The sequence below is a fragment of the Euphorbia lathyris genome, chromosome 2 (assembly GCF_963576675.1).
Source record: "Euphorbia lathyris chromosome 2, ddEupLath1.1, whole genome shotgun sequence".
In the NCBI taxonomy this organism is placed as follows: domain Eukaryota; kingdom Viridiplantae; phylum Streptophyta; class Magnoliopsida; order Malpighiales; family Euphorbiaceae; genus Euphorbia; species Euphorbia lathyris.
The window spans coordinates 47,876,784-47,887,418 of NC_088911.1; the positions used below are offsets into that span (position 1 = coordinate 47,876,784).

General features: G+C 33.7%; 1 protein-coding gene across 3 annotated transcripts; it reads right to left on the reverse strand.

The window, feature by feature from the left end:
* Positions 1-814: 814 nt before the first annotated feature.
* On the reverse strand, positions 815-6,983 carry LOC136218089 (uncharacterized). 3 transcript variants are annotated; one of them, XM_066004840.1, is made up of 15 exons: positions 6,628-6,983; positions 6,387-6,539; positions 6,212-6,310; positions 5,620-5,721; positions 5,399-5,542; positions 5,063-5,157; positions 4,836-4,965; positions 4,654-4,758; positions 3,655-3,761; positions 3,519-3,570; positions 3,083-3,172; positions 2,913-2,997; positions 2,779-2,843; positions 2,604-2,693; positions 815-1,130 (listed from the first exon to the last, which is right to left on the reverse strand). In XM_066004840.1, the coding sequence occupies exons 1-14, from the start codon at positions 6,724-6,726 to the stop codon at positions 2,607-2,609; spliced, it is 1,413 nt and encodes a 470-aa protein (XP_065860912.1). In that variant the 5' UTR covers positions 6,727-6,983; the 3' UTR covers positions 815-1,130; positions 2,604-2,606. The 3 variants fall into 3 exon arrangements, with proteins under 3 accessions (XP_065860912.1, XP_065860911.1, XP_065860910.1); XM_066004839.1 differs by having other exon boundaries at positions 817-1,122; XM_066004838.1 differs by lacking the exon at positions 815-1,130 and having other exon boundaries at positions 2,343-2,693; positions 6,628-6,982.
* Between the last annotated feature and the right edge of the window lie 3,652 nt (positions 6,984-10,635).

A 10,635-nucleotide genomic window follows, 5' to 3' on the forward strand; every position in this document is an offset into this window, starting at 1 on the left:
TCAATTAATGTTGCAATTAATGGTTGAGATTACAACTCCACCAACTCTAGAGGCTTTTCAACTCTAGAGGATCCCTATCCTTCTCTGTAATCTCATTTTCTTAGTTTTTTGGTCTTTTTTGCTTTATAACATTTGGATTTGCATTTAAGTATTAATCATCTATTTTTTAACAGATCTAGAGAGAGAAAGAGAGGGATGAAGAGAGAAAGATAGAACAAGAAAGGAAGAAGGGGTAAAATGGGTATAAAATGTTTAAGAAATAGGAAAGGAGAGAGATAGCCAGTTAAAAAGCATAGTCAAAGGTCACAAATGGTGGTCAACGGTCACAGTGGCTATCGATGTAACAAAGTGTAAAGTTTGATGGTCATATCAGGAAGAATTAAAGTTCAGTGATCATAATGTGAAAATGGGTATAGTTCAGCATGGGTGTAATTTACCCTAACTTTTTATATTATTTTAAGTTGTAATGATCAGCTAAACTGACCATGAATATGTTTTACAAAGATTGAATAAAATATATTCATAACGTTATTAGCATTATGATCCATAAATTTTATTTTATGAGATAATAGTGTTAATACCACTGTAGTTCAAGAATCATTAATACATTTTATTGTTACCTATTCTTTAAGCATAAGGTTCAAATTTGCCCATATTATTTTTAAAAAACCCGCAGATTTACTTTTAATATAAAAGATGATACAATTTTACTCATAACATTTATAAACAAGTTAGTTTATTGTTAATTTTACTTCTACAAAATTCAAACAAGTTAGTTCATTGTTATTTGATTCGTCATTTAACTGTATGTTACATAAGAACTTTCGAACATCAATTATATCTAAAATGTTTATTTTATTAATAACGGGATTTTATATTAGGATCCGGATCTTCCAACTAATAAAAAGACCTCCCATTGATATGTTGACATCTGTCAATTAAACCATTCAACTGTCAAAATAAAACAATCCTTTTATCTGTAGAATCTGTAACACCACGATCAACTACCACGATCTCCATCTCCACCGTTTCTATTTTCGATCACATCCATCGTCGGTCAAGTTCTGTTGTCTCCTGTCTCCGATCAAGTTCCGGTGTCGTTCGGTTCGGTTCTGCTTCCGCCTGTTAAACTATGTTAAAATTAGTTTGATATTCAATAATTAGTTTGAATCTCTATTAAACTCTGTTAAAATTAGTTTTGCCTTTTTGGGTCAGCAAGAAGATGACATTGTGTTCCTAAGCCATTGATGTTGATAATCAAGAATTGAAGAACTGTAACATTACAGAAAAGCTACCTTTACTTGGGAGAAGAAAGAAACATGAAATTAAATAAGTTTTTGTGCGCTATTTGCTATGATTTTGTCTTGATTCTAAATTTCTTTTTTGTTTAACTAGTTTATTTAAACCTCCAATTTGAAGTATAGGAGCTTAATTGTTGAAATTTCATTGGAGGTGATTTTGATAATTGTATCTGATGATCATGAAGAACAAGTATCTAATTCGGAAAAAAAAAAGGTTACAGATATGAAGACAGTAAGGAGTCCGATGACATTGATGAACAAGCGGAAGGAGAACCGAACCGAAACCGAATGACACTAGAACTTGATGAGACAATGAAACTTGATCAATGATGGATGTGATTGAGAATAGAAACGGTGGAGATGGAGATCGAGGTAGTTGATCGGATTCTACAGATAGTGTTTAATTTGGATTTTTTTTATGAAATAAAGGATTGTTTTATTTTGACAGGTGGATGGTTTAATTGACAAATGTCAACATATTAATGGAAGGTCTTTTTATTAGTTGGAAGACCTGGACTCTAATATAAAATCCCGTTAATAACATAGTAACTGTTAAAAATATTAATATTTAAATTTATCAAATACAAATTAATCATAAAAAAATTTCTAAAATGTTTTACGTTTTTAAAACATTTATAAACCACCAACCAAAATGCACAAACCTTATTCGGATTATCAACAAACTTATTTGGTGGCAGCCCAATAACTGCCAAATCGCCTATTCAACTTTTTAGTTAGGTAGGATAAAATTAATCTTACTTGTCAAACATTAGAGACAAAATTGCACCTATTGATACGCTAAGAGTTAATCTGCACTTCTCTTAAAAGGATAGAGGTAAATTTGGACTTTATTCCTTTTTTTTTCTTTTTGAAAAGGCCTTCGTATTATTTTTAAAAAATGGTTTCATGATTTTTTTTTTTGGCATGCCAAAAGTTCCATTCTGGGATTGGACCTACACCTACCTGAGTTGAAAATGGAAATTATTAGTCCATAAATATCCAAAAAGTGCATCTAATATAATAAAGTCCACTCAACCCAAACTTTTTCTTTTTATGACTTTATCCAACTTTAACCCCCACACTCATTCCTTTTTCTTTCTTTTTCTCCTCTCTTGATAGGAACTGAACCACCCATTCAAACTTCCCTAAAACAGAAAACCAACTTCCATACACAACTCTTTATTCCTATATTCATTAACTACATGACATCTTTACTTTATTATGACTTCATATCTTAATCAGCTCCTGTATGGATGTATTCTGACAAAGCCAACAATACAAGGGATTCATCTACATTCCTACCTTTCAACAGAAGTATGCTGATTCTAATGCTCTAGCTTTCTCACCCGCGCGTCTAGCTTCATCGCTGCCAATCATCGCATAGCCCCTCTCCTGAACCAAAGAAAACGAAAAACCGAAATTCAACTTTCTGCATGAGTGATGCATACAACTTAGCTGACAAAGGGTATACATATACCAGTAGGCGCCACATGTATGGGGTTCCGTCCCTCTTCTTGATTTGTTTCTCAATTGCTTCCACAGCTGCAATTTAAGTGAATAAATCAGACGAAATCAACTAAAAGTTTCAAATTGTTAATGTATGTACCATACCTCTGGTAGCTTGATCAGTATTCAGCAACATATTAATCCATACTTCATTAAATACATCAAGTTGCTCATCAGATGCTCCAATCATCTAGCAACAAGAGGTAATTATTTCACATCTTCTATATCTAAATGCTGTGGGATTACTCGACTTGTAATGAAGTCAATAATCATACCTTACAATTATAGGCATTAAAATCAGCATCCAGTAATTCTAAGGCTTCGTTGTAGTTGCCCCTCCCATACTCGTACGCGGCTTCTGCAAGCTGCAGGGACAAGCCAAAAAGTAACAGCTAACTTTCAAGAAGCAATTTCACCTTAAAAATAACAAAGAAAATAATGGCAGCAGATCCAAGACTACATAAAATCAACCAATACATCGACTATACAATCTATGACCAAAACATAAAGCACGCAAGACAGCTACACCACAAATTCTAATCCATAGTGGTCACAATCTCCCAATACTTTTTTACAAGAAATTGGAAACTTTTTACAATTTCTAGGTATTTTAAATAGTACATAATGACAACCTAGTCCAGAACATGTTTCAGTAGAGTTTAAAAAGGAAATGTAGTAAAGCGTTCCAAAGGAACCAGAATCAGAACTAACCAGAATTGCTTTCTGCATAGTTTGCTGCTTCTTTTGGTTCATCTTGGACATTCTACACAAAGAGAACCAAATTGCCATATAATACACACAAGCTACGCTCTGCAACACAATGCTTCAACAGGGTAAGGACTCTTACTTGGATTTCAATCCTCTGAGCAACTCTTCTGCTTTTGATTGTTCATCAGTTTTAGCTAAGGCCCATAATATCAACACGTCAAGATGCCATTCTAAATACCAGTATGCCTAAATATAAAAATACATAAACACATATCAAATAACAATCAGAAACATGCATAAAATTAAGGACTAAGGCACAAAGAATATGAATGCATGACATTGTTTCTCATGAAACAGAGAAAATGCCATTTCATTGCAATCACACTGGAAAAATAGTGTTTAGTTTCAAGTCAATAAACACAGATATTATAAGTGGTTATTAAAGTGGTGTTTACTGCATATGCGTCCTTGTCCTCAGGTATGCCCTTCAGATTTTTGTATTACAAGATTAACAATTGCCATAAAATTATCTGTAAGCCAGGTGCATGTAGGCAAACCACAATCAAGGGCAAAATGAGTGCATCCATAATACAAGGAAAACAGAAAGAAAAAAAAGCCTTTCGATCTTTTCCAATATTCTGCATATATTTTAAAAAGCAAACAAAAAAAAAAAAAAGATTTTAGCACAATCGAAAAAAGGCTAGCTAAAGGCACCTTGCTCCTTAAAAGTCTCTGGTCACTAACATTTAGGCTACTTCTGCTTCTGATTCCCAGTCCATTTAATGAGGGTTTCTATCTGAATGCCCAATGACTTATATCTAGATCTAATAAAAATATGAAAAATATCAGATTACCATCATTTCAATGTCGACAATAAAATGAATGTGAAGCCAAATTTTTGCAAACGTCAAACCCAAGTTCAATATGCAGGATTTCAACATAACAGTTCATAATGTCTATCTGAAGAGAAACTAGAATCTGAAATACTTGTTCAAATATGTTTTGCGAACGGTTCCAACAACCTAACCACAAATATTCTAAACCCCAATGAAAACTGTACTGTAGAAGCAAGCAGAAATCATAGATTGCTTCATTGCCATTTTGATTTTCACACAGAAAATGGTGGTAACCGACTTACTTCATCTTTTACTCTGTCTGCCAAGACCTTCAGACGATCCGCGAAGAGCTCAGGCTCATCCCGCATAGATACACGCAACATCAGACCCAAGGCATTTAAGTATACCTGAATGCACAAGAATGTAAGACTTCTAAAGCAAAAAAAACTGCTTCATCTTGAAGAGCATTTACATTCTAATATACCTCTGCTGGCGTGGCATCATCCCTGTCCAACTCTTTCCAGATATGTTGATCGTAAACTTCTGATACTTTTTCTATTGAAGAATTGCCTTCCAGGTAACAAAGTGCAATGTGCCACCAATTATGTGTCACCCTTTAGATATATAAAAAAGAAACCCACACATGAGCATGAAAGAAAGTAATGATAAATTCATGAAATATATACTTTAAATCACTTTCTTAATTCATACATAAATGATGAACAAGAACTCCATGAAGTCGAACACTCTTCCATGAACTCTACTGCTTCTTTAAATCGACATTCATACTGAAGAACATGGCACACCTGAATAAAGTATCAGCACAGAATGGGGCTAAATTGTCAGAAACCATAGCCACAGTTAACTGAGCTAATTGCTACACCAAGTTGAATTTTGACACAGTAAATTCATGAAACTTAAAATTATGCTTCTATTCATGATCTGCCTTTTGCAAGATTTAGTTCGAATCTTAATAAATGCTTCAAAAAAATAATTTTATGAAAATTCATAAATAATTTGTGAAAAACTCCAAATATTTCAACTCACAGCATGTTGTGCCCAGTAATCATGTTTGTTTATCTCATATCCCTTTCTTGCAGCTTTCTCCGCATCAACCATTTGGCCCAGCTCTAATAATGGAAAGGCAAGCATACCGTAGATATAATCTTCTTGTTCATTTTCGGGTAAAACCTATTGAAATCAACACTTTTATCAACACCGAATTGGTAATGAAGTTAAACTTAAAATCTGAATAGGAAGGAAGGAACCTGCTTGACAAGGCTCAAAGACAGGTCTGGTCTACCCATGTAGAAAGATAGTACTTGAGCCCTTTTAAGAGAAACTAGGTCCTTTGGGTAGTCCTTCAAGAGCTACAAAATGAACAAGGATTGGCCATTAAGTACAATTTGCAAATATAGAGTAAAAGAACACCAACTTCTATATAGCAAGCAAATTGCAGATGATTGAAGCGCACACGAAAGTGGAGTCTTTAAACATCAATTCATTTTTTCATCAGGTATCAATTGTTAGCAAGACAAAGCTAATCATATTTCATTTATCACTCAGGTAACAGAAACTATGAAAACATTGAAAAGCAATTGTCATATGGGATGCAATGTACATAGGTTCTAATAATTTTGATGTTCCAATATATCCTTTGCTAGAATGCACTTGACTAAAAAATTTAACTTCATAGAAAATACGACTTCGAACTGATCAAATAGGTCCTAATATGAGGGAAGCTTCTTTGTAGAATACTTTATGGCAACATGCTATAAAAGATAAACAAACACAACATCAAAGAAAGACAACAAGAAAAAATGCAATTGAGTTAAAAATCAATCAAAAAGCTTTTCTCACCTTAGCATGATATTCAACTGCAAGATCATCATCTCTATTCTCAGAAATCAAATAACTAATCACATCAAAAACCGCTTTCTCGTAGGAGGTTGCTTCTTCCTGTGAAAAGATATAAGTCACAATCATGAAGAAAGGGGGCAAAATTCAACCCAAAAACATGGAAAAGAAAACCTACAAGTCGATTTTTGGCAGCCTGGATATAAGAAGGAGCTCGAGAAGGATTGCTAGAGTAGAGGTAATGAGCAGCCAAAATATTAGCTAAAACGCAATCCTGATCATGATTAGGAGCTTCTAGAATGACACGTCTATCTCTACCATAGCTTAGCACCTTGATTAATCAAGAAAAAACAAAACACAGATTACAAACTGAAGAAGCAAACAAAAATTGGAGAGCGAGAGAGAGAGAGAGAAAAAACCTGGTGATAATAAGAGTTGATAGCAGAGATGCAAGCAGAAGAATTGGTGTTTACTGGGTATCCCCATCTGTCAAATTGAACACCTCTGGCTCCCTCCATTTGTGTCTCTGTCTCTGTCTAAAGTGATTGATCGCTAAATATATGAATCTGAAAATGGATGATTTTGGTGATAGGGAAAGAGGATAAGGACAAAGTATAAGGAGGGAAGAAGACAACAACGACATTGCGAATCTCTTTCAACTTTACTTTCACTTTCATGATTAACTTAATTTGTTGGATTAATCTTTTCTCGGTTTGTTTTTCTTTTTTCAGCTTTTCCGTCTCCGGCTGCCACTTTTTTTCTTCATTATTTTTAGAGACAAAAATAAACACTATGTATGATATTGATATTCTGGACTTGGAAAGATAATTTCCATGATTTATAAATTTATAAACATAGTCTTTGTTTTATGTAGTTTATCATTTCAATTATTTCGTACAACCGTGATTATTTATTTTAAAATATAACCATTTAGATCAATTAAAAAACGACTTTATAAATTACTTCAAATTTAAGTTTTGGTTTTGCAAATTAAATAAACGGCACTTATTGTTAGACCGAAAAATTGGATCACATCTACTTTGAATTCAAATTTTACAAAGTACTAAATTCATATTTACAAACTTTTAAATAGAGGTGGTAAACGTACACAAGATCTAATTACACGACACGAAATCAACACGTAATTTTAGTGTCTGGATTTAGCTTAATAAGTAATGGCCATGTTTGGCAAATAACTATTCGCTACTAGTTGATAACTGATTAGATGGTAATAAATAGAGGTAAAAATGTCATTAAAAAAAGATAGAACAATAAGCTAATTGAAAATATTCATAAAATGAGTTTTTTTGGAGTCAATAAGCTTTTTCAATTCTCTTTCCGGCAAATACCACCGTTAGAGGTTTGACTAGTCAAAACCTCCAAAGTGGCTCAAATATCTAATTTTGCCCAAAAAGCTCTTTACCAAACAGGCACAATGTGTCATTTTTGGGTTGACACGTAAATTTTTGGATTGAGCTAGGATTGATATGCTAACCCGAAAACGACACAAATATTTAAAATTATTGTTATATTTTCTAGTGTTTTTATTAGTTACTTTATTAATAAAGATAATAAAATTGTAATTATTACTTCCAAATATGATTCTAACCTTCTAAATTGTTATAAACACGGTACATTATCCCTAATATAATATTAGCGGGTTTTTTGATAATTTGTGTTAACATACTAATGTAAAAATGACATAAAATATTTAAAAATAGTATCATATCTTCTTATATTTTTAAAAGTTACCATTAATATATATATAACTTGGATAAAAAAAAATATATATGCATAACAAAATTACATGTAACTCGAAAACATGACACGAAATTGACACTAACCCAAATAGGTTAATCCGATTGTGACACGAAAGTTTTTGGATTGGTCTTGGGTTTACTCTTTTTAACACGAATTCAAAAATGACACGATACAAACATGATAACTGTTAGGTCTATTTTTAAATCAAATGGATTGTTTTTGCAAATTAAACGAACCAAAATTTATTTATTTTTGTATTTTTTTTAATTATTTTTAAGGTTATCCTCAATTTTTTTTTTTTGGAAAATAACCTCAATCTTATTTTATGTTAGAATAAACAGAACAAACAAAATTAGCAATGTAATTTTCAGTTTACGAAAACTCCAGTGAATTTTTTTACAAAGTTGCTCTTATTAAATAGGTAGCTACTCTTATTATAATTTTATTTTATTTTTTTTATAAGTTACAACCTCCCACCTATGAATTCATTCTCCTTTATTCTCATTATAATTTTTAGAATGGGCACAAGCAATAAATGGTTACCCAAGGTTTGAGTTTTAGGTGTGTTTGATTCAACTGTTAGCTAATAGTTATTGCGGTTTCTGTTAGCTGTTTGCGGTTACAGTAAACTGTAGTTGTTAGCTATTTAATTATCAGGGCCGATCCTGAGATTTTAGGGGCCTAAGGGCGAATAACCAAATGAGAGCCCTAATAAATAAAGTACAAGTAAAAAATAAATTATGAAAGTTAAGTGTGCATAGAAAATTTCATCAAAATGATATTTTTTCTATTACACTTAACAAATGGTCTAATAAAAAAATGTTTCATATGGAAAAAACATTTTATATCACGTTAATTACTCAGTTTCTCATACAAAATAATGTCCGTGAGCATTTTTAGATGCAAAATCACTAATAATATTGTCTACATCAATATGTCCTAACATGTTTCTCTCAATACATAAAAAAAAAGCTAGATCATTTAAATTTTTCTGTGACATTAATGATCTCAAAAAACTTATTTTCAGCAAATGTAACCGTCACTAGCATATTTAAAAGGATTCGAAAAACAATTGAAATATTTGGATAACAATATGTTGTTTTGACAAACTCAAGAAATTCAAATGCTGACATTGCTAAAACCAATTTTAGTTTTTATGTACTTGACATTTTAAGAATTTTTTTTTAGAATATCGGATAGTTGTAAATAGTTAGTCTAATCATGACTAATATGTAACTTAGCCATACTTATGTATCTTTTTTTAATCTGAGTAAAATTAAAAGCCTACTACTATATTTGGGCCCTCCCTCATCATTGGGCCCTAGGCAGGCGCCCCTCCTGTCCATGCTCGGGGACGAGCCTGTTAATTATTAGTGTTTGGTAAAATTATATTGAACCGTTGCTGTTAGTATTTAAAATGCATAATATATACATGTTTTACGAAGTCTCTCCCTGTTGGAGTGCCTGCGTCTGTTCTCTTGAACAGTTCTGGGTAAAGTACAATTCTTATTTTCCTGAACAACCACTATCCCAATCGGTCGCCGTCTTCGGTAAACTCACGGCAGGATGAACAAGGGGAAGGGCTTAGCGGTGGCTTTCGCTCAGCTGTGTATAGAAGACGACGATTCTAAGGGCCTAGTTCTTCCCGTAGCGGCGATGCCCCCTACAAAAAAACCCTACATTCTTCATCATCGGCCAATTCCTAATCTCCAAAGCCACCCACTTTGAGTCCATGAAGAATACGTTAGCAGCAATCTGGCGTCCTGTAAAAGGAGTTACGATCACTAAGATGGAAATAGAGGGGAGATTTCTGTTTTGTTTTTACCACGAGTTGGATATGCATCGAGTTCTCAACGACGGGCCATGGACCTTCAACCAAAACCCCCTGATAGTCCGACAACTGCTGGAAACAGAGCAAGTGGCCATAATCAAGCTAACCGAGTTGATAATTTGGGTTCAGATTTCCGATCTTCCAATCGATTTTCAGACAGAAGCAACGTGCAAAGCGATTGGCGATCGCATATGGAGGTTCCTCGAAGCTGATCCGAAGAACTTCACTGGCCTCATGTATAGTTTTTTGCGTATAAAAGTGACGATAGATATGAGGAAGCCTTTATAGAAAGGACAAAAACTGAAAAGAAGTGACAGAAACTGGATATGGGTGGCTTTTCGCTATGAAAGGCTTCCCTAATTCTGTTTCTTTTGTGGAGTTCTAGGCCACTCGGACAAGTTTTGCCCCATCTTTTTTATTCCAGAGAGGTTCCAGCAGACAGGAAATATGATAGCAGTCTTCGTGCAACAATCAGACGAGCAGGAATGCAAGCAGGCAAAGAATGGCTTAGAGACCCATCAGAAAGCACAGTATTGCAAGACATAACCAACATTAAGCACTCTGGGACACCTTGTGTGAAACACTTATAACATTATGGATGAAGGCATGATTTTGGATCCAAAGAGATAGAGAACCATATAACATATCAAGATATCATCACCTAACTGTTCCGAACAGTAAAAAAACGGAGGAGGAGAAGGACTTGGAAACCAGGCCCGCTAGGGGCCATGAGTGTACTAAGCTAGAACTGTCGAAGCTTGGCCAACCATCGTTAATGTCCTACGGGACTTAGTTTGGTCTTATAAGCCAGTGTTTCTCTTCCTTATGGAAACTA